General features: G+C 45.3%; 1 protein-coding gene across 1 annotated transcript in view; it reads left to right on the forward strand.

Annotated features, from left to right (window-relative positions):
- ATP2B3 (ATPase plasma membrane Ca2+ transporting 3) overlaps window positions 1-24446 on the forward strand; it is a 200070-nt gene that overhangs the window by 79168 nt on the left and 96456 nt on the right. Inside the window, exons 9-13 of the mRNA XM_029614564.1 lie at window positions 986-1200; window positions 2516-2758; window positions 3321-3562; window positions 6812-7046; window positions 7913-8092. Coding sequence (XP_029470424.1) covers window positions 986-1200; window positions 2516-2758; window positions 3321-3562; window positions 6812-7046; window positions 7913-8092 — 1115 coding nt within the window. The remainder of the gene's footprint in view (window positions 1-985; window positions 1201-2515; window positions 2759-3320; window positions 3563-6811; window positions 7047-7912; window positions 8093-24446) is intronic.

A 24446-nucleotide genomic window follows, 5' to 3' on the forward strand; every position in this document is an offset into this window, starting at 1 on the left:
AGCTCACCTGGGCTCCCTGCTCTAGCCTGCCTTGCCTTGCCTTGCGTGGCCTTCGGGCCTATCCTTGCCTTGCCTTGCCTTGCGCGGCCTTCGGGCCTATCCTTGCCTTGCCTTGCCTTGCGTGGCCTTCGGGCCTATCCTTGCCTTGCCTTGCCTTGCGCGGCCTTCGGGCCTATCCTTGCCTTGCCTTGCCTTGCGCGGCCTTCGGGCCTATCCTTGCCTTGCCTTGCCTTGCGCGGCCTTCGGGCCTATCCTTGCCTTGCCTTGCCTTGCGCGGCCTTCGGGCCTATCCTTGCCTTGCCTTGCCTTGCGCGGCCTTCGGGCCTATCCTTGCCTTGCCTTGCCTTGTGCGGCCTTCGGGCCTATCCTTGCCTTGCGCGGCCTTTGGGCCTTCTTCCTTGATTTCCATACCTGGCCTACAGGCCTTCCGTGTGTGTGTGTGTGTGGCCTACGGGCCTTCTGACCTGCCTTGCCCCGTCTATGGTGTGTGGCCTACGGGCCTTCCGTGTGTGTGTGTGTGGCCTACGGGCCTTCTGACCTGCCTTGCCCCGCTATTGGTGTGTGGCCTACGGGCCTTCCGTGTGTGTGTGTGTGGCCTACGGGCCTTCTGACCTGCCTTGCCCCGCTATTGGTGTGTGGCCTACGGGCCTTCCGTGTGTGTGTGGGTGGCCTACGGGCCTTCTGACCTGCCTTGCCCCGCTATTGGTGTGTGGCCTACGGGCCTTCCGTGTGTGTGTGTGTGTGGCCTACGGGCCTTCTGACCTGCCCTGCCCTGCTTACTGTGCCCTGACCCAGCCTGGACCCAGACACTGCTGACTGCTGCCTGCCCTGACTCAGCCTGGTACCTGACTCTGTTCGAGCTTCCTGTCTCTCTCCACCTGGAGCCACCCTGCTGGGTGGTGTGCACGACTCCTGTCCGGAGCCCAAGCGTAACACATGATGCTTCACTGCCTCCTGTGACCCCCTAATCTCCTTCTCCATCCAGGTCTGGTGATGTCAGCCATCACAGTGATCATCCTGGTGCTCTACTTTGTCATCCAGACCTTCGTGATCGAGGGCCGTGAGTGGAAAGCAGAGTGCACCCCCTTCCACGTGCAATACTTTGTGAAGTTTTTCATCATCGGTGTCACCGTGTTGGTGGTGGCCGTACCAGAGGGGCTGCCACTAGCTGTCACCATCTCCTTGGCCTACTCTGTGAAGGTGAGAAACCTCCCTATAATCTTTCCCGGACTTGCATGTCTTAACTATACTATCCCCCACGCTGACAGAGGAACCCCTCGCTATAGCATCCCTGGCTGATAAAGTCCCCATAGATTATAAATTCACTCCGGAGGGGGCGGGGTGCAACTTTGCACCAATTTTCAAAGCCAAACTTTCCCTTTCACAATTGCCTTAAGAAATGTCACCCTCACTTTTTCCAGGTGAAGTTGCACACATACTTTTGAAAATTGTAAAATTACTGTGTGCATTTATAAGCCCCTCCTCCACCCTGCCCCCAGAAACATCTCCTTACAAGCATGGGGTGCCGTGAGTGTTATTTTACCCTCATATAGGGCGGGCAGTTATCAAAGACCCCCTATTTCCATGGGTAAAGCACTGTTTTGAAAATTGCGCTCTCTCTCTATATATATATTTACCGTATATATATATTGACTCTTCTCTGTAGCATCCATACATTTCTATAAAATAATTGTGGATATAAAGTTATTATTCATGGTGGCACCTCTCTGTAAAGTCACCATAGATAAAAACCACCAGCTGGATATCCCAAGTTCTCCTTCAGGAGGTAGTGCTTATGCCTATACAGGCGCTACTTAATCACGCCAACTCTGATCTTTCGGTTTTTCAAAATGCCTTTATTAAATACACTGTTACCGTGTCCAGAGGAGAACTGGCTAGAAGGTGGCGAGGTCATGAAATTCCCACCGTCACAGATATAGAGGGCCGTATGTTATTGACCCATACATTGGGAAAAATCACAGCACATAAGAATAAGACGATACACAAGTTTAATAAAATTTGGCAACCCTTTGAAGAATGGAGGGCTGCTGGTACCTCCTAGATGACCATGGATACCTGTCTTTCCACATTTCTTTAGTGAAGTTCTCCTGCGATGGAGCTGGGGGCTATTTCCTCTTCCTACACATGATCAGTGATAAGGATAATGTACTGTCTGTTGGTACTAATGCTCACCTTATGCTGGCTCTGTGTGACCTGGGAATGGGGGGGGTGGGTTGCTTGCTGTTGGAAAATATGTTTGAAAATTGGTATTATTTAGTTTGTGATGCGCTGGCTCTTGTTTTTGCTTTCGAATGTATGATGGAAATGTTACATGCTTCATCGCTGTTTATGTTGCTATTTAACAATTGCCAATAAAATATCATTTTAAAAAAAAAACAAAAAAAAACCCACCATCTCTGGTGACACCTTGATATAAAGTCATTAGGTGAGCGACACTTCGCTGTAACATCGCCTTGGATTTACGGCTTTACTGTGCCCCCTTTGCGTTTTGCAGAAAATGATGAAAGACAATAATCTTGTTCGTCACCTGGACGCCTGCGAGACCATGGGCAACGCCACCGCCATCTGCTCAGACAAGACAGGCACCCTGACTACCAACCGCATGACAGTGGTGCAGTCCCACATGGGAGAGGTCCACCACAAGCAGGTCCCGGATCCTAGCAGCCTGAACCCCAAGGCCCTGGAGGTCCTGGTCCAGGCCATTGCCATCAACAGTGCCTACACCACCAAGATTCTAGTGAGTCCGCTGGGTGCCGCGCGTCCGTGGGCGGGGGAGGGGGATTCTTGGTCCACGTTGGCCACGTTGCCAACTGCGGACCGCCTTGCGAGATGCACGAATGGGATCTTCTTCGTGCTCCCCAGTCCATTTTGGCCACGATGTCATGCATGGCATCACGTGCGCGAGCACAGGTGGGCGCACGTTGCATGAGCTGAACGGAGAATGGTGCATGTTTTGCTGGGTGAGAATGGAAAGAAGACCTTGGGATAGGCCATTTCATAGGGAGCAGCAGCAGCAGTCATCGCCAAACGGTGTAAGCTGGGTGATGAGTAGCCCAGTATGCATCATGAGTTTTATGTTCAGCGCAAAGGCATAGATAGAAAAGTGGTTTGATTTTTTTTTTTTTTTTTTTTGACAGCGAGTTTTAGCAAGTGCATGCTAAGTCCAGAGCTGAATTGAATTTTGCGCTCAGCGGCAGTGCTGGGCTCCCCTTTTGCAGCCCCCTTTGTTTATGAGAGGGAACACTGACTGAGACGGTGGAGGTGGGGTGGTCTCCCCATCCTGTCTTGTCTCCCGCCAGCCTCCGGAGAAGGAAGGCGCGCTCCCTCGACAGGTGGGTAACAAGACCGAGTGCGCCCTGCTGGGCTTCGTCCTGGACCTGAGGCGGGACTACCAGTTGGTGCGAGACCAGGTGCCCGAGGAATCCCTCTACAAAGTGTACACCTTCAACTCCGTCCGCAAGTCGATGAGCACCGTGGTGAATATGCCTGATGGGGGCTTCCGCCTCTACAGCAAAGGAGCATCCGAGATCATCCTAAAGAAGTGAGTCTGCTAGAAATGTCTCTCCAGGCTATCACAATATTTAATGCCAGGTCAATAGTTCCCTCTGCAGGAGGCAGTTACTGGCAAGTAATGCCCTGTCCGGTTCCTAACAATCCCCTCTATCTGTGCAGCTGGGGGTGGGTTAATGTAAAATGAATGGGATGCTGATGAGGGGGGAATGCACTTTGCTGTTTTGTACCCTGCTTGTGTCATTTAGGCATCAGCCTTTGACTGAGCAAGGGCGGCAGAACCACCCAGCCTCTCAGAGAGGGTTAGTTTGCTCCTCTGAGCCCTTGTGAGGAGCAGGAGCAATAACTTATGATGGTTTAAAGAGGACATATTTTAATGTCACCAATTGCCTCGGCAGTGGGATGGCCACTGCCGCATCCCCAGAATACAGGATATCTTCACGATTAAAAAAAAAAAAGCTGTAGCCAACATTTAAAAGGTCGGCCTTTTCCCCACTCCCCTCCTCCCTAGAAGGTCAGAGCCACAGCAGGGAAGGCAGGCTGTTAGGGTAAAGGCACAGCGGGAAGCGCTGCCCGCTCCAGCAGCTCCTTCTCCAACCTTCCTTACTTTGAATACAAAGGAAGCAGCTGCCGTGGGGGGAAGAGCAGCCAGGAGATGGGGAATAAACAGTTACCGTGCCCCCTCCCTGCCGTTATTCTGTCCAAAGCGCTGAGAGGAACCTGAGGAAGAGGTGAGGGAGGTGGGGGGACGACAGAAAGGAAGGGAGGGGGCGATAGAGAGGAACCTGGGGAAAAGAAGTAGGGGAGAGAAATGGGGAGATTCCAGCGGGGGAGAAGGAAATGAAGGGGAAGCTTAGCGGCTAAAATTTCCACATGAACTTTGCACCTCTTATATCCATGCGGGCGGTTGAACATCTGCATTTGAAAACCAAAAGGTACGCGCGCCCTTTTTAGTCTCCCCCAGCCGGAGCATGCCCCCAGGCACGCCTGTTTTTGTTTCTTTTTTTGTTTGTTTGTTTGTTTTCTTTTGCGCTGGACCTAAAAGTATGTGCCACGTGGAAGCCGGTGCACGCTTTTATCTGGGCAGAATTCAGCCAGGCCATTTTATCCGAGTAAACCAGCTTTAAAAATTGGTCTCCCGCCCCCCGTCTCTTTTCCTACGACTTCAAAATGGAGAAAAAATAAACTCCACAGGAACAAACACCCGTAGAAAAAGTGCTGTGTGGGCTCAGCATTAAAAGAGAAGCCCCCCTCCCCTTTGCAGGCCGAGTCTGACGCGCTCATCCTTCCAGTGCAGGGAAGCCTGGTACTCAAGGCTTTCAGATGTTCACTCACCACGGCACTGCCTGTTCCTCAAACCGATGTGCATATGCTCAGGCCGATGCAATCCCGTGCGCTGCAGCCAGTGCACGGCTCAATACGCGATTGGACGCGTGTCCATAATCCCCGATGCAAAAAGGAAAATTGGTTCTTACCTGCTAATTTTCGTTCCTGTAGTACCAAGGATCAGTCCAGACTGCTGGGTTATGCCTCCCTTCCAGCAGATGGAGTCTGAGAAAACTGGAAAGGTACCCTTATACATACCGGTGTGCCACATGCGTCTCCTTCAGTATAATCAATATCAAAGCAGAAAGATGTCAATAACCAATGACTAGATCAAGTAAAGTAAAACGAACAACATCCGGATGACATGCAATGGAGGACCCTTCAATTGATCTAGTCAAAAGTTAATAGACAAAGTTCAAATAACCAAACCTGGTCAAGTCAAATATATATAATCTGAAAATTTTGACAGGGATCAGGACCGCAGATCATGCCTCTGCATCTGCTGGAATCAGAGAGATACTGAAGGGGACGTAGGTGGCACACCGGTATGTATAGGGATGCCTTTTCAGTTTTCTCTGACTCCATCTGCTGGAAGGGAGGCATAACCCAGCAGTCTGGACTGATCCTGGTACGTACAGGGAACGGGGATTTGGCGTGTCCAAATGCACATCCAATCAAGTGCATAGCTAACAGCGCTCATCGCATGAGCACTAACACAAAAAAAAAAAAATGTGCGCCCCACACATACATTTTTACTCTCAAAAATTAATGTCTGCCCAGAACAGGCGTTACTTCTTGTGGAGTCCCAAAAGTTCCTCCGACTTAATATCGTGATGATGTTAAGTCGGAGGAACTGAAAAAGGAGAACCGTAAAAAAAATAAGTCTTGCTGGCGGTCAGATTAGGAAACGGATGGCTCAATTGATGAGCATCCATTTTCCAAACCCGCAATGGCAGCCACCTCTCCTGGGCGCCCGATGCCGAGGAGGCACTAGGGATGCAAAATTTCCCCTAACGCCTCCTTTTTACCGCAGCAGCCCATTTAAATACTAAATTGGGTGCTCGGGAGAGGTGGATCGGCGTGCGTTAAGAGAGTGTGTGCTCAATCATGAGCGCCCATTTAACACGCGCTGATATTGCATCGGTCTGACTGAGCCAAAAAAACCTGGGTCAGTTGTGTAGCTTGTGACCTTTAAGGCCTGGAGTTGAGAACCCCCCCACCCCCGCCCACTAGAGGATAGTCAGGATGCTGTCCTGAGACCCTCCCCTCCCTGATCTTCCCCCATATTTCATTGCATCACCCTTATCCACAGGTGACTTTGCTGACTCTGACTGGTTTTAAACTGTCTCTTGGATGGAGCAATCTTCTGATCGGGTGACACGCCTGCACGTGCTGACATCATTTTGTCATAGTCCAGGGATGGCCAGTTCCAGTTCTCAGATGCCCCAAATAGGTCTTACTTTCAGGATGTCCACAATGCATGTTACTTGAGATGTTTGCATGCCCTGGATCCACTGTATGCAAAAACATCTCATGCCTATTCATTGTGAATATCCTGGTGATGGTCCTGAGGACAGGTGTGGGAAGCCCTGACCTAGTCTCCACCCTTGTTTTGCGACATGAAAGGAAAAGGTCGATAGGTGAATCCATGTCAGCTGCGATGGGCTGATCCAGTCCTAGTTTTACACAAGTTGCAATTAAGAACTCGTAGTCCTGTGTTTTTCTTAGTGAGATCGAAGTTCCCTCTCCATGCGTGCAGCAGTGGTAAGAGCCAGGCCTGGATCATCCTAATCGAGGTGACATAGAGAAATCTGCTCCTAGCTCTTCTCCTTTAATATTTGCTGCTCATATATAACCTTATTATTCCCATTGCTGCCTCTCTTCTGTTCTTTCCTCTTTCTTTTTTTTTTTTTTAATTTTACACCTGGTTTTTTTTTGTTTTTTTTCATGCAAGGTGCTCCAACATCCTGAGCAACAGCGGAGAGCTCCGTGCTTTCCGCCCCCGAGACAGGGATGAGATGGTGAAGAAGGTGATCGAGCCCATGGCCTGTGATGGCTTGCGGACCATCTGCATTGCCTACCGAGACTTCCCCGCCGTGCCAGAACCAGAGTGGGAGAATGAGAACGAGGTGGTTGGGGACCTGACCTGCATTGCTGTGGTGGGCATCGAGGACCCTGTCCGGCCAGAGGTGCATTGCCAGCTAGTGAAAAGAGCTCCACCCTTACCTGTCTCCTGCCACTGTAGGGAAAGTATAAACACATAAGAGATTAAATATTTCAGAATAGAGCTGCACCTGGAGTGGAGACATTCTTATGTCTATCAATTCCAAAAGGACTTGAAGTGTTGCTAAAGTGATGCATCATCACTGCTGAGAATCTTTTGGGTTTCTCAAAGGCCTTGCTCCTTACTCTCTACCATGAAGGATCCTTTGTGCATGCCCCAGGCTTTACTCCTTGTTTCCCCACTGCTGAGGATCCTCTGTGCCTTTTTCAGGCTTTCGCTCCTCACTTCCTCATCATTTGAATCCTTTATGCCTATACCAGGCTGTGACCCTTACTGCCTCATTGCTGCTTGGCCCAGGCTTTATCCCCCACTCCCCCACTGCTGAAGATCCTCTGTGCCTTTTCAAGGCTTTACACTTCACTCCCCCCACTGATGAGGATCCTCTGTGCCTTTTCAAGGCTTTACACTTCACTCCCCCCACTGATGAGGATCCTCTATGCCTTTTCAAGGCTTTACACTTCACTCCCCCCACTGATGAGGATCCTCTGTGCCTTTTCAAGGCTTTACACTTCACTCCCCCCACTGATGAGGATCCTCTGTGCCTGTTCCCAGCATTATCCCCTCAATCCCACACCGCTGAGGGTCATCTGTGCCTGTCGTAGACTTTACCTCTGAACTGTCCCGCTGCTGAAGATCCTTTGCGCCCATGCCACACTTTTATAAACTCAGTGCGGTAGCACAGGCCTCTGCCATTTTCACGCCCAACTGATTTCACCCTCAAACCTCTCCACACCTCTGCTGAAACACCTTTTTTTTCCCCCCCACTTCTAGGTCCCTGAGGCCATACGCAAGTGCCAGCGTGCTGGCATTACCGTCCGGATGGTGACGGGGGACAACATCAACACAGCCCGTGCCATCGCAGCAAAATGTGGCATCATCCAACCCGGGGAGGACTTCCTGTGCCTGGAGGGGAAAGAGTTCAACCGGCGAATCCGCAATGAGAAGGGAGAGGTGCGCTGCTGTTTCTGAGGTAGAGGGGTGAGGATGGAGGTGGGCATTTAAGGAGAAACGGGGGGGTGGGGCACCGTTTCACAACCGCAGCTAACAGGTCTGGTTTTCAGGATATCCACAATCAATACATGGGACATGGAAACACAGAACATGATGGCAGATAAAGACCACAAGGCCCATCTAGTCTGCTCATTTTCTCTTCTTGTTGCAAGGCCGCAAAGCCTACACGATCTCCCGTCATATCATTACTTTCTCACCTCTAAAGGTCCTTTCTGCTTATCCCAGGCTTTCTTGAATTAAGTTACTGTTTTGCCTTCACCATCTTCATTTCGGGGCCATCCGAGGCATCCCTACCATTCTATGAGTAAATATTTCCTTATGTCGCTCCTCCGTCAATCCATCTGAGCCTTCTGTTATGACCCCTTTATTGCTACTGAAAAAAATATTTACATGCTTGCATTATTTATACCTTCGAGATATTTGAAAACCTCTGTCATATCTCATCCATCTCTTCTTTCCTCTAAGGTGTACATATTTAGGTCCTTAAGTCTTACTAGCTAGAGCTTATGGTTCAGATTCTGCACCATAATGGTAGCCCTTCTCCGGAACACCTCTATCTAGATCTGTTTGGAGGTAGGACATCCAGAACTGGACATAAAACTCCAGCTGAGGACTCACCAATAATCTGTACAGAGGCATTATCACTTCCTTTTTTCTGCTTTTTACGATTCTCCCTATTTACCCTAATATTCCTTAGCTCATGTTTCTGTCTTGTTTCACTGTTTTGGCAACCTTGAGGTCACTATCTAGAATCACCCTCTCCTATTTGTTGTATGTTCATCAGGATCACACTTCTCATCATGTACTACCCTTCTCAGATTTCTGCACCCCCAAATGCATGACTCTACGCCTTTATTGCATTAAATTTATTGCCAAATTCTTGACCATTTCTCAAGATTTTTTGATTATGCTTCATCTTTTTCTACTCCATCTGGCGAATCCACACAGCAACAGATACTAGTAATCAACAAAAAGATAATTTTTTCCCTGCTAACCCCCTCCTCAATATCACAGGAAAATATTTGAACAAAACTGGACCCAGAATTGATTCATGAGACACTCCATTATCAAACTTCTTTCATTAGCGTGAAGTCTATATATCACTGCTATCTCTTGTCAATCACGGGGGACACTGAAGCAGTAGACATTGTATTATGGAAGGGATGGTTACTTGCTTGTGGCCTTCTCCATCCTCCATTTTAACTTGGACCTGGAGTGTTGGATTATCCCCCAGTTGATATCAGAGTTGGTGGCAGGGTTGAAGAGCTGGCCTGTTCTTAGCCATAAGGGTGACACCACATGCATATTTCATCATGGAGGGGCTGGTTGCCTACTTATGACCTCCTCTTTCCTTCATTGCAGCTTGGACCAAGATGAATTGTCCCTGTCCCCCACTGAGTCAGAGTTGGTGGCTGGATTGAAGAGATGGTCCCATTCCAGGGCCAGGTCACTCCTGAAGGGGTGAACCAAAGTGAAGGGGGGAGGTGTCACTGATTTTGGAAGCAACCAGTAGAGACAGGGAGATTTGGGGGGGAGCTGGCAATTTGGTTGGGATGGAATTAGGTTCATTACTTTTTGGTGACTGTCCCTTCTGAGAGAGAGGGAGGAGATAGGGATATGTATTTTATACAATATTACTTCATTTTATTGTATCTTTATATTTATTGTATATATATATTTTTTCCTTTGTTTAGTTTTATTATATTTTGATATTATTTGCATGTTCATTAGCTAACCTGGGTATTTGTTTTGGAGAAAGGCAGCATCTAAATGTGAAACGAAATGAAATTTCTTAACCTAGTTTACTACCTTAAACTCATCCCTTGACTTCTCAGCTTATTTATGAAGCTCTTGTATGGAGATGTCCAAAGCCTTACCTAACCTTACACAGAAATACAGAATGTGTTGGCAGATAAGGAGCCTTCATTCCACCCACTTTGCCTATTTGTGCTGTCCCAGGTCTTTTGAAGGGGTTTTCTCTCCCTCCCCTCTAGCGCCATTAAGGTGGCCATTCTTTCAGTCTTCTACCACTTTCACTGGAAGTCTCTTCCAGTTTTCACCACCCTTTCAGTGAAAAAGTATTTTTTTCACATTCCTTGTGAGCCCCCCTCCATCTTCATGACCATTTGCCCTTGAATCTTTTATTCTACAGAAAATGCTACATTCTAGTACCTTACTGAAACTTGCCATATATTCGAATGTTTGTATCATCTCACCCCTTCCATATTTAGCTCCTTCGGTCTTTCTCCGTGTTGGCTTATTATGCAGACTCTGCTCCATTTTGTTGGCTTTTCTTTGTTTACAGTATTCAAAGTGGGGGTCTCCCCATAGATCTATAGAGAGACCTCTCTTTATGTGCCTAAGTGTATTATTAGCTTTGTCACACTGACTGGCTACCTTGAGGTTACCATAGATGATGACACCCAGGATGTTTGGTGATTGCTAGTTCTTCCTCTCCAAAATGGAATTTGGTTCTTGGATTTTTGCAACCCAAATGCATGAGTTTGCTATTTTTTTTTATTTAAAGTGTAGTTGCCAAAGCCCCTGACCAGTTTTCCATTTTTTAAGTCATCTTTAAACTTATCTGTCCCCTTGGCATGATTATTCGTTTGCAGATTTGTATATCATCTGCAAACCGGCACACTTTCTCTTCTAACCTTCTATAATGTCACTTATAAAGTCTTGGAAAAGGACTGAGGCTAGCACTGATCCCTGTTGCCTCCGCTGTTCAGTTTCCCTTCCACAGAATGGAGCCCATTGAACTAGCATTCTACGTCCTGTTGCTCACCCAGCTTCTCACTGTTTATAATTTTTCATCCAGCTCTCAGATTAGCTGGCTTTCCCTTCAGTCTTCCTTTTAGGAACAGTGTACATTTGAAGGTTTTCTCCTTTCTCAAGAGGCTTATGAAGGCATATGAAGTTATTGAAAGTTGTTTGCTTATGGTGGCTAAGTTCTGTTATCTATATATTATTTGTTTGTTGATGTGTTTCCTTCTGTGAATGATTTTCGTCATTGTATTATATTGTAATGTTTTATTTTTTAGGTAATTTGAATAGCACAGTAAGTTTGATAAAGGTGGAAGATAAATATTTTTAATAAATAAATAATGCAAGACTATACTGAAATCCAGATAGGCCTTCTTTACTACACCCCTACCTCACCCCCCAGTCTATTAGTCATATCATCTATTCTAAGAAATAAAGCAAGGTGTTTGGCAAATTCTTTCCTTGTTAAACCATATTGCTTACTTAAGATCCTGTAGTTTACTAGCTTCAAGGTATTGCACTACTCTGAGTGGAGTAGACTTCTGGCGATGACTCGGAGATGAGCAGATATCCTCGATGTAGCTCTTTGAGAGCCAGTGGAATCATTCTTAATTTTCTTTAAAAAAAAAAAAAAAGTGCCTCCTTTGATATTTTTTTATGCACATGACAGATCTGATTGTCGATGGACAACTTTGTTATTCATAGACCAAACTGAAAGAGAATTATAAGTGAAACGTCGAAGGCACAGGAAGACAAAAATGGCGCCAGAGCCTAAGCACTGAGATAGAAGGAATGAACGAAACTTTGTTGCGTGAACTTACAGAAGCAGCTCTGAATGAAAAACTGCAGAAAAACTCCAGCTGTCGCTTGCTGAACTGGGTGAAAAGATTAAGCAAACAATGCTGCCATTGTTGCAATGGAACAGAAAGTGACGTAGCAAGAAAACCGAATGGAAGTTCTAAATGTAAGTGAACTTGAATTATGGGAGGAAAAATCAACAATGGGAAGGTAAAATAGAAGACTTGGAAAATCGCAGAAGGAACAAGATTTGTATTGCTGGACTTCCTGAGAGTGTCAAGGAGGGAGAGCTAAGGCAGTTTTGTGAGAAGTGGCTGCCCAAGGTGCTTCGAATAATTGAGAATGGTGAGAAATTTATAATTGAAAGAGGACACCAGCTGGAGACTTTGCAAGTAGGTAATGGTAATCCAAGGCAAGTAGTTGCTAAAATACTTAACTTTGTGGTTAAGGTTAAGCTACTTTCAGCTTACCAGAATAAAAAGGAGTTATACTACGAAAATCACAGACTATTGCTATTTCCAGATTTCTTGGCCAAAATGCTGGCCAGTTGTAGAGAGATCACGCCATATTGCACACAATTAGTTCATAAAGATATTAAATTATCTCTACAGTTTCCTGCTAAGTTAAGTTTCCTTGCTGGAGAGGCATGGATCTTTGATAGTAAGGAAGATGTGAAAAAATTCATGGAGATAATAATGTGGGTAAACATATACATAGTAACATTCGGGCCGATACAGTAAAGTCCGCGGGAGAGCGGACGAACATCTGCTCTCCCGGCGTGCGCACCGGCCCTTTGCTGGTGCGCGCGATTCTCTATTTAAATTAGGTGACGCGGTAAAAACGGGGAAAAGGAGGCGCTAGGGACACTAGCGCGTCCCTAGCACCTCCTTTTTGACAGGAGCGGCGGCTGTCAGTCATGACAGCAGATAAAGAACAAATGGTTCATCTAGTCTGCCCAGCAGTTTGGTTATGATAGTAATTGCTGCTCCGTGCAGGTTACCCTCGTGTTCTGTTGAAAGCAGCAATTGTCATCACTCTGTTCAGATTACCCTCATGTGTTCTGTTAAGGACAGTAACTGTCGTGTGCAGGTTACCCTCATACATTCTGTTAATGGTAATAAATGCCTTTCCATGCTGGTTACCCCTGTGCGTTCTGTTAAGAGCAGTAACTGCCGCTCTGTGGAGGTTACTCTCATGTGTTCTGTTAAGGGCAATTACTGCTGCTCTGTGGAGGTTACTCCCATGCGTTCTGTTAAGGGCAGTAACTACTGCTCCATGCAGGTTACCCCTATGCATTCCGTTAAGGGCAGTAACTGCCGCTCTGTGCAAGTTACCCCTATGTGTTCTGTTAAGGGCAGTAACTGCCACTCCGTGCAAGTTACCCCTGTCTGTTCTGTTAAGAGCAGTAACTGCCATGCCATGCAGGTTACCCCCTAATAATTTAGTTCTTTGCTGATGGTATTAAGATTGAATAGTAATGAGAAAGAATACATATTGTCATAAGACCGGACCTTGGGTAACATCAAGCTAGGTTGAGAGAACATTGCACAAATCTCATCTTTGGGTGAGTTTCCTCACTCCGAAGGTCATCAAATCTTCATAAGAGAGCACTGTTCTGTTCGTACATCTCACTTTGAATGTCAAAGTGGCCCCTAACCCCTACACTAATACCTAAACCTCACCTCGAGTTACTAGGTGGGCCTCCCATAGAGATATAAATACCTATCTAGTATGAGAGCATCATGGTTAGTCTCTCTCTCCCTTCCTCCTTCCCTCTCTCCATAGGTATTAACAGAAACTGCCTATTACCATAAAACACACCCCTTCTCCTATCACATGCAATATTTTGTCCAAAATGTCACACCATGTTATAAGTGAGTCCGCATTCTATCAAATTTAAAGATTTTTATAGGACAAGTTGAACCAGCAACATTAATTGCAGGACAGTATTATGATAGCCATGTATCCTGTTGTATACTACTGATATAAATAAAAAAATAGGAATATTCATTATTAGTGCTTGCCATATAATTTTTATTGAAACAAAACCATATACAACCACAAAAAAAGAAAAAGAGAGCATACGTGACAAAATAAATTGCCGCGCAATATGGGCACTTCAACTGAGGCATGCCGTAATTATTATTTCTCTTTAAAAATCTTTCTAAAATCAATTGCCTCTTGCTTTTTCTTCCTTGCGATTTCTATTATGGATTTTAAATGCAAAATGTGGATTCTGTCAACAGGCTGTATTTCTAATCTGCCTCTGTTACTTTTGGCGGAGGGGGAGATTCATCATTTTCATCACAACTACCATCACAGGACACTATGTCATCATAGGACTCTTGGTTTAAGGTATTTACTGTGATAGCCCTGTCGGAGAGACATTCATATGTTGGGCATTCATCATCAATATGTATCCATTCTTCCAAGTCATGGGTGTTGGAGAGTTCAAGCAACTCCTCATACATAGCATCGGCCCTTTTTATATCTTCTTGAGCAAATCCCTTAACTCTTCCTTTTCATCATCATCTGAAGCAATTTTTTTTGGGATCTCTTCTTTTGGAGCAGACACAAAGGCCCCACACAATTCTCACTCCCAGCACTTTTCGATTGTTGAGGACGAGATGGTCCCTCATGCCCTTTCTGCCAGGTCAAACACATTGGCTATGGTAAGCTTCCTGTAGTTGGTACCTCCTCCTCAATGAATCTCTTGATGAGATTCTTTCTGTAGAGCATCTTGAAGGTTGATATGATGCCCTGGTCCAGTGGTTGGATCTTAGAGGTCATATTCTTCGGCAGATAGCTGACTTTAATCTTGAAATAATGGCTTACCAAGCTGTCCACATGAGGATGAGTTGGGCAGTTGTCTAACAGCAAAAGTGCTTTTGGTTCTAAATTCTTCTTTTACAAATGACACTGCACAGATGGTACAAAAGGTTTATGGAACCACTCTTCAAAAATCTCTCCAGTCATCCAAGCCTTTTTACTGTGGCGATACCAAAACGCCAAAGTTTCTATGTTTTTGTGATGAAAACATCTTGGAGACCCTGATTATCCAATACACAATGGTTTCACTTTGTTCTTGCCAGTTTTATTGAAGCAAAAATCAGTGTCTGTCTTTCATTGCTTTAAATCCATGTGCTTTTTGGTCATCAGACTTATAGGCAAGAGTGTGGTCTGGTAACATTCTATAGCAAAGTCCTGTCTCGTAACAGTTATAGATTTGTTCTGGGGCCTAGCTACCCTCTTTGATAATTTTTAATTTTGCTGGATACTCATCAGCAGCTTCAGTGGAAGCAGATCGAATTTCACCTGAAACTGCAAATTGGCAAACTCCATGACAATTCTTCCATCTAGTAAGCCAGCCCTTACTTGCTTTGAATTCTTTTTTCTCATCCGTGAAATTTCCACGTTCATTGTCTAAGTATCTCTTTAATTTTCTGCCTGCCCCCTGATGATTTTGCCAGAGATAGCTGTTCCTTGCGCATTGGGTAAATCATGCGATCACAGCTTTATCCAGTGGGCTATCAGTTGCGGTTTTCAAACATTTTCGCTGAAGTCCTTCATCTGCATTAAAATCACTGGTTGCTTGTCACAGCGAGGCTTCTTCTTTTATCCAGCCTCTTAAAGTGGATTCACTCATTCCCAGCTGTCGACACACATATGACTACCTTTTTCCAGTTTTGAGTAAGTCAAGGGCAACCAACTTTTCTTGTACTGACCATGCTTTTCTTTTCTTTTTCTGGGAGCCTTCCATTAAGGTCAGGTGACCGAGCCGATGAAATCACTTTAAAATTCAGTCTTCAGAAAGGAGCTAAGGTTTTCGAAGGCTTCCACTTGCACGGGTTTATATAGAGCCTTGATTTCACATGTGTGAAAACGATTGAAAGCTAAAATCTTGAAGGTGTAAAACCAAATGGAAAACGCAGGTCGCCAAAATTGGGGTCCACTCAGTTCCCGTGATTTAAGTGATACCACGTTCTATCGAAGCGCGTTCTATTGGTTCTCAAGTGTAACAGGGAACAGTGTGTGATGTGTATGACAGTTTGGAAATTCATCACCTGAGACATTTTTGTGGGGAAGTGTCAAGGTTTGGACGACATCCTGGCTGGGAGATCTCTTCCAAGAAAATCATTGTCTTTTTGAAACCTGAATTCTTATTTTTGTTGTATTATGGCTAATGTGACAATATGTACTTTGAATATTGATGGTTTATATTTTCCAATAAAAAGGAAACATTTAGGAAATGGAAAACTAATATAGCTTTTATCCAAGAAACACATCTGAATGATCAAGAACATCAAAAATGAAAGAGGGTGGATGGGACAATACTTTGTCTTTTCCTTTACAGGGAAGTAAAGAGGAGAAGCAAGTTTGATTAATAAAAATACTCCTTTTGAAATGGAAAGGCAAAGACAATAATGGGAGGTTCATAATTGCTCTAGGCACACTTTATAGTCAAAAATAGCATTGTGAAATCTTTATGCTCTAATCAATATTTACAGAGTTTTCTTTTAACTCAATATTAGCAAAACTGGCGCAATGGGATGAGTATAAGTGATTGGAGGTGACTTTAATATAACAATTCCCTTTTCAGATAATGAAGCGGTAAAAGTCTAGATCAAATTATTCAAAGTGTAAGGGGAGGCAAGTTGGAAAATGAATCCAACATTATTTAAGTATCAGAAATATGTCACATATTTGAGAAATGCATGGGAAGATTATAAACTGCATGATCAGGCTATTACTTTCTGGAGCACAGCTAAAGTGGTACTAAGAGGAGAAATGATTGCATATCGGGCTCATCAGCATACGATAAGGAACAGTGAAACAGCAGAGCTATACAAGAGATTACAGGAATTAAAGAGGTAAATTTTAAAAAGGACGCGCAGGTCCTGGCATGTGCACACAGATACGCTGATTTTATAGCATGCACGCATCGCCGCACGCATGTTATAATATCCAATACTGGCGCACACATGAGTGCCCGGGTGCCCACTCGCGTGCGAGGTGGGGGGATTTTCTTTAAAAGGAGTGGACTGGGAGGGAACTTCTCTAACTCCCTAACAACCCTTCCTCCCTTTTCCTCTCTCCATCCCAATCCCTAAAACCCACCTAACTCACCCAAATTGTTTTGTTTTTAAACTTACCTAAGTAAGTTCCACGCACCAGCTGGCTGCCAGCACATGTTTCACCGGGACAGCGCCTAATGATGCTGTCCTGGCCCTCCCCTTTTTAAAAACCCGGCACTTCCACACAAATACCGGGTGATACGCCTGTGGCTGAGCCGCTCTGAAAATGCGCTTGGCGCACACAGCCCAGCCACGCGCATATCTCCCGGTATTTGTGTGCACCAGGTATGGAAAATTTCTCTGAAAGTGAGTACATTTTTAAAAAGGGCTCCAGGGGTGAACTGGGAACCTATAATGAGCCTGACGTCAATGCCAGGTAAAACGATAGAAGCTATCCATAAAACAAAATTACTGACTACATAAATAAACATGGTTTAATGGGAGAGAGTCAACATGGTTTTTGCAAAGGGAAGTATTGCCTTATCACTTTACTAGATTTGTTTTGCGGGTGTAAATAAACATGTGGATAAAGGCGACCGGTTGATAGAGTATTGCGAGTGTGGAGCCTCGAGCCGAGGCGGAGTTGACACTAGCTGCAGGGTGGATCCCAGCAGGTCCCCACCATTGGCAGGCAGATACAGTCGAGGCAGAAACCCAACTGGAGCTTCGCCTTTACCAGCCCATGTTCCACCTTGGGTTGAGCCTTTGGGTAACGGGACCGGCAGGTCTTAGGTGGGGGCCTCTGCTTGTGGCGAGATCTGTGGATGCAGCAGTGTTGGAACAGAAGAAGGCAAGGTGTATCCGGTGGCAGACTATGGTTGATGGCAGGTGGAAGTCAGGCTGGTCCAGGAGTTAGGCCGAGGTCATTATTGAGTATCTGTCCGAAGGGAAAAGGAGGGACAGATAGGCAGGGCAGAATTTATGGATTCAGCATATTCATAAATGATCTGGAGAAAAGAACAACAAACGAGGTGAACAAATTTGCAGATAACACAAAATTGTTTTGAGTCTTTAAAATGGCAGCGGATTTTGAAGAACTGCAGAAGGACACTGTGAGACTAGGAGACTGGGCTTCTAAATGGCAGAGGCAATTTAATGTGGACAAATACAAAGTAATGCATGTAGGGAACAATAATCCCAACTACAGGTACCTGATGCTGGATTCCTTATTAGGAGTCACCATCCAGGAAAAGGACCTTGGAGTCCTTGTGGACAGCACCTTGAAATCTTTGGCTTAGTGTGTGGCAGAGATCAAAAAGGCAAATAGAATGTTAGGAATTATTTAGAAAGAATAGAGAACAAACACAATACTCAAGTGTAACTGCACTTTGAGTATTGTGTGTGATTCTGGTCACCCCATCTCCTAAAAGACATAGCAAACATAGAAAAAGGTACAGAAAAGGGCAACAAAACTGATATATGGAATGGAACAGCTCCCTTATGAAGAAAGGCTAAAAACTGAGAGGGGATATGGTTGAAATGTATAAGATTGTGAATGGGGTGGGGTAAATAGGGAATGGTTATTATTTATCCTTTCAAACAACACTAGAACTAAGGGACATGTTGTGAAACCAGCAACTGGCAGATTTAAAACAAATCATAGGAAGTTTTTTTTCACTCAGTGCATTATCAAGGTACAGAATCTGTTGCCTGAGGACATGGTCAAAGCAACTAACACACGGGCCGATACAGTAAAACCCGCGGGAGAGCAGGCGCTCTGAGGCAAGCGCCCGCTCTCCCAACACGTGCCCAGGCCACTCTCCTGGGCGCGCGATCAAGTATTTAAATGAGGGCCCACAGTAAAAGGAGGCGCTAGGGACACTAGCGCGTCCCTAGCGCTTCCTTTTTGACAGGAGTGGCGGCTGTCAGCGGGTTTGACGGCCGACGCTCAATTTTTCCGGTGTCGGTTCTCGAGCCGGCTGACAGCCACTGGTTCGGAAAAGGATGCCGGCATAATTGAGCGTCCGTCTTCTGACCCGCAGGCCACGGGCACATTTTAATTTTTTTTTTTTAAATTAAAAAATTTTTTTTTTAAATTAAAAATTTTTTTTTTATTTTTGGGGCCTCCGACTTAATATCGCTATGATATTAATTCGGAAGGTGTACAAAAAAGCAGTTTTTTCTGCTTTTCTGTACACTTCCCCGGTGCCAGCTGAAATTAACGCCTACCTTTGGGCAGGTGTTAATTTTTGAAAGTAAAATGTGTGGCTTTGCTGCACATTTTGCTTTCTGTATCGCGCGGGAATGTCTAATAGGACCATCAACATGCATTTGCATGTTGCGGGCGCTATTAGTTTCAGGGGGTGGGGGTGGCCATGCGTTTTTGACACGCTATTATCCCTTACTGTATAAGGGGTAAAGCTAGCGTGTCGAAAACGCGCATCCAAACCCGGGCTAACAGCGCCCTTTACTGTATCAGCCTGACAGAGGGATTCAAAAGAGGATTGGACAAGTTCCTGAAGGAAAAGTACATAACCAGTTATTAGCCAGGCAGACTTGGGAAAGCCGGCACTTATCCCTGGGAGGGAGATACAAGAAAGGGATCAACTATTGGGGATTCGCCAGGTACTTGTGACCCAAATTGGTCACTTTTGAATGCTGGGCTTGATGGACCCTGGGCTGTTCCAGCATGGCTCCTCTTCTGTTCTTGTGTACATGTGCAAAATTTAGCAAATGAAATAAAGAAGGAAATGTCAAAATCAAACATGAGTTGAATAACTTGGTGGATACTAAAGCAACAAAGAACTTACAGTCCTTAAAATACAAATTACATCAGTGGTGTGGTAAAGCAGGTAAACTACTAGCCAGGTTGGTCAAAAAATGAAAAAAAGAAAAATGCAATAACCCAGATAATTTATTTAGGTCAATGGCTAAATTCAGCACCAGAGTTGGCTGAGGCATTTGAATAGTATTACACATTTTTATATTGCAAAAAGTCCTTAAAGGTGAATTTTAAAAGCTGGATGCAGGCCAAAGTCGGGAAATAGGCATGCATCTAGCACTAGTGAGTGTCCACACTATTTTATAAAGTGGGCATATGTGCACACAAGTGCTGATGCACGCACATCTCGCATCAGAAGAAAAAGGGGCGTGGTATGGGCAGGGCGTGGGCGTTCTGGGGTGCAGCCAAGAGATGTGCGAGCAAGTACCTACGTGTCTGGGCACACGCTTGTTGTAAATTGGCCACGTCTCTGGGCCCATGCCGATGCCCGTTTGAAAATTACCGTTTTCTTGTTTTAAATCGCATGAAGATTTTTTTCGAGGGACTGGTAGTTCCTCAGTTGACAGTGGATCAAAATCATTTGGTAGAGGCTCCTAGAAGAGAATTAGAAATAAGAAAGGTGATATCTCAATTACAATGTAGCTTTATCATGGTATTTTACAACCCGTGCATTTTTACCCTCAACATATGCACATTTGTATGCTTACGTGTGAATACATGCATTGCATTGAAACCATGTATATACCAATGCATTGAGTGCACATACTTTTCCTATCTAGTTTAAAAATATACATGCACATAACTAGGACTTACTGGTATAAATCACAATTTACATGTGTAATTGGCCAATTTTAAATTATGTGCGCATCAAGGAAATTAACCAGTTTACCAGTTAGTCCACCAGTTTGCCCAGTCCTTCTTCAGATCATCAAGACCTTCCTGGTTCTTTAGCATGAACTACCTTCAGTCCATTCAGACCTTCCAAAGAGTCAGTACTACGCAATACACACATTTCATATCACTTATGCCAGATAATTAGCAGGTATAAAACAACACAAGTAGGTTGCCAAATGTATGTGTTGGCCTTACCCTGGAAGGGCAATACACCGCCCTTTTTTTGTGCTTATATGTGCATGTGATAGTTAAAATACACATGCATTTGCAAATTTTATAAAATATGGGATACATGAGTGGAGGCTACTTATATGCACATTTTTACGTATATAAACTTTTGAAAATTCACCTTTAAGGTTTTATATCCTCATCAAATGTTGTCTATGTGGGTTAAAAAAGAGACATCCAGATTTTCAAGTCTAATATTACTTCTTTTTTTATGCTTTAATAAAAGAGCAAGAATTCCCTGAGGGGGAAACAAAATATTGTGGAACTGGTATTACCCGATTTAAAAAAATGTATAACATAGCACAGGGGTGGCCAACTCTGGTCTTCCAGATCCACAAACAGGCCAGGTTTTCAGGATATCCCCAATGAATATGCATGAGATAGATGTGCATACAACAGAGGCAGTGCATGCAAATACACTTCATGCATATTCATTGGGGATATCCTGAAAATCTGGCCTGTACATGGCTCTTGAGGACCGGAGTTGGCCACCTCTGACGTAGCATGTTTATTAAGATTTGTGCAAAAAGGGATAATAAATATGATGTGGAGTCTTTACTCACAGAATTGGTTCAACCTTATTGGCCCATAAATAAGGCCAATAAGGTTGAAATACCAGTGCTATGCAGGGCTCATTTTTGGTTCACATCTGTGAGGATGGCATGGGGATAGTGGCGAATTAAAACAGAGGAATTTAAATACATCACCTTTTTTGTCTTTTCAAAGACGGGAGGAAAAGGGAATTAGCAATATAGGTCATTTGGATCATGAAACAGAGAATTGTCTCATTTCAACAGTTAAGAGATAAATATAATATTCCAAACAACTGTTTTTTTCGCTAATCTACAAGCCCGCCCTTTTTGCTTGTCATGTAATAAGGATAATTTATAGCATATAAGAAATAATGATATGGAACAATCATTTGGGACACTACTAGGAGTTAATGCAAGTTAATGCGAAAATGCCATTAACGCATGCAAAAGCACCATAACGTTTGGTGCGATGCAAATGAGAAAAAAGGGTGGGAATTTTGGCCAAGTGGGCTGGGCTCACAGTGCTGTGAAGCTATATTGCATGGCTTTAATGCAAATTTTAACTACACCTTTTTCATTTGTGTAAAGCCATGTGATAGGGCTTTATTGCAGTTGCAATGGTTTTTGTGTGCCTGGAGAGCCAGCCAAGCTATCAGGGCCCTCCTGGGGGGGGGGGGGGGGGGGGGGGGGAGAGAGAAAGAGAGAGAGAGAGAATAGCCGTAATGCTCTCACACTAGATTGGTATTTATATCTCTATGGGAGGTCCACCTAGTCACTCGTGGTGAGGTTTAGGTATTAGTGTAGGGGTTAGGGGCTCTCTTGTGAAGATTTGATGACCTTTGGAGTGAGGAAACTCACCCAAAGATGAGATTTGTGCAGTGTTCTCTCAACCTAGCTTGATGTTACCCAGGTAGAGAGTCCATCAAGCTAGGTTGAGAGAACATTGCACAAATCTCATCTTTGGGTGAGTTTCCTCACTCCAAAGAGAGCACTATTCTGTTCGTACGTCTCACTTTGAATGTCAAAGTGGCCCCTAACCCAGCAAAGACCATGGAGAAAAGGCATAAGGCAGTCTGTCTTCCAGCCAGAACTGTACGAGAGCGCCTATTCCCAGGGACCAAGGATCTGTCCTGCGACTGTAGAAGCAAGGAACATTCGCATTTCAAGAAGTCGCCAGCAGGTCTAGGAACAGAAGGCCCCAGCAATCCACAATCATCTGGAATGCCTTGGCTGACAACACCCACTCTCCTGGGTCCAGACTCTCCCTGCTGAGAAAGTCCGCGCTTACATTGTCTTTTCCTGCAATGTGAGAGGCCGAGATCATCTGCAGATGACCTTCCGCCCATTCCATCAGCTGATCTATTTCCTGTGACACTTGCTAGCTCTTGGTTCCTTCCTGGAGATTGATATAGGCCACCGTTGTCGCGTTGTCCGACATCATGCAAAACACTTGATTCTGCAGACTGTGGCTGAACCAGCTGTACTGCCCAGGTCTCCAGGCGATTGATGTTCCAGGGGGACTCTTTGGCATTCTAGTGCCCCTGGACCATTAACTCCAGACAGTGAGCCCCCCAACCATCGAGATTCGCATCTGTCATGAGTACCAACCAGGCCAGAGAGGACAAGGGAACTCCCTTTCTCAGATGATCCTCCTGCAACCACCACTGGAGGTGGGAGCAGATTTCCATCGTCAAGTGGAGTTGAATCGCATAATCCTGAGACTGCAGTTCCAACGAGTTAGCATATGCGCCCTTGCCCACGGCCCACTTCCAGGGTAGAACCACACCATTGGGCATATGGTGTTCATCAACTGACGCACTTGAGACATCAATCTCTGGATACAAACCTCCGGTAGGAAAACTCTGTCCTGTCCCGTGTCGAAACAGACCCCCAAATACTCCAATGACTGGGATGGTTGAAGAATGTTTTTGGTCAGATTCACCACCCAACCAAGCTCCTGCAATAAGGAGATCACCTTGTGTGTCACCAGGCAGGTCTCTTCCTGAGACTTGGCTCGAATTAGCCAGTCATCCAAATACGGGTGCACCAGGATTCCTTCTTTTCGCAAGACTGCTGCTACCACCACCATAATCTTGGAAAATGTTCAGGGAGCAGTGGCAAGACCAAATGTCTGCACCCAAACACTGCAAAGTGTAGAAAGTGTTGGTGTTCCAATCAGATGGGAATATGAAGGTAAGCCTCTGACAGATCCAAGGAGGTCAGAAATTCCCCTGACTGCACCGCCACTATTACAGAATGTAAGGTTTCCATTAAAAAATGAGTCACCTTCAAGTGACAGTTGACCCTCTTGAGATCCAGAGGTCTCTGGTGCTCCTTGTTCAGGTCTAGTTCATCCTTGCCTCATCAGCCATGCACCTTTGCTCGTTGCCTCACACATAACACACAGACAAATAGACACACACATAAGCAGGTTGCCTCACACACAACATGCACACACACACACAACACACAGACACACATACAAGCAGGCTGCCTCACACACAAAAGCAGACTGCCTCACACATAACACACATACAAATTGTGCCTTTTCCCATTCCTCCGCCATCACCGACCTAGGCTCTGGCAGCGGCCTGTGGCCTCCTTTACTTTTCATTGACTGTCACTGACTTGGGCTCTGGTGGCAGGCCTGCGGCCTCTTTTTTTCCTCTGGGGCTATCACACGGGCTTCTCTTCACTTTCTTCAGCCACTGGCACTGCCGTTTCTTCAGCCACTTGGGCACTGCTGTTTCTTCAGCCACCGTCAGCTTGGGCTCCAGCAGTGGCTTGTGGCCCCGCACTGCCGTTTTTAGCTGCCACCGGCTCAGCGCCGGCAGTGGCTCGCAGCCATTCTTCATTTCTTCAGCCAACACTGGCTTGGGCTCCAGCATTAGCCTCTCTTCCATTTGTTGAGCTGCCACCGGCTTGGGCTGTGTGTGTGTATATAAGAGAGGGGGGTTGTGTGTATGTGTATATCTGAGAAGGTTGTTTGTGTGTGTATGTTTGTATGTATGTGTATATATGAGAGGGTTTTTGTGTGTGTATATGTGTATGTGTGTGTCTTTGAGGGAGAATGCCTGCGCACTGTTAACCCGCGATTGGACGCGCGTTTTCGACCCATCGAAAACGCGCATCCAACCCCCCCAAATCTAATAGCACCCGCAACATTCAAATGCATGTTGATGGCTCTATTAGGTATTCCTGCGCGATTCAGTAAGTAAAATGTGCAGCCAAGCCGCACATTTAACTTTAAGAAATTAGCTCCTACCCAAAGGTAGGCG

This window comes from Rhinatrema bivittatum, chromosome 1 (genome assembly GCF_901001135.1).
Source record: "Rhinatrema bivittatum chromosome 1, aRhiBiv1.1, whole genome shotgun sequence".
Classification (NCBI taxonomy): domain Eukaryota; kingdom Metazoa; phylum Chordata; class Amphibia; order Gymnophiona; family Rhinatrematidae; genus Rhinatrema; species Rhinatrema bivittatum.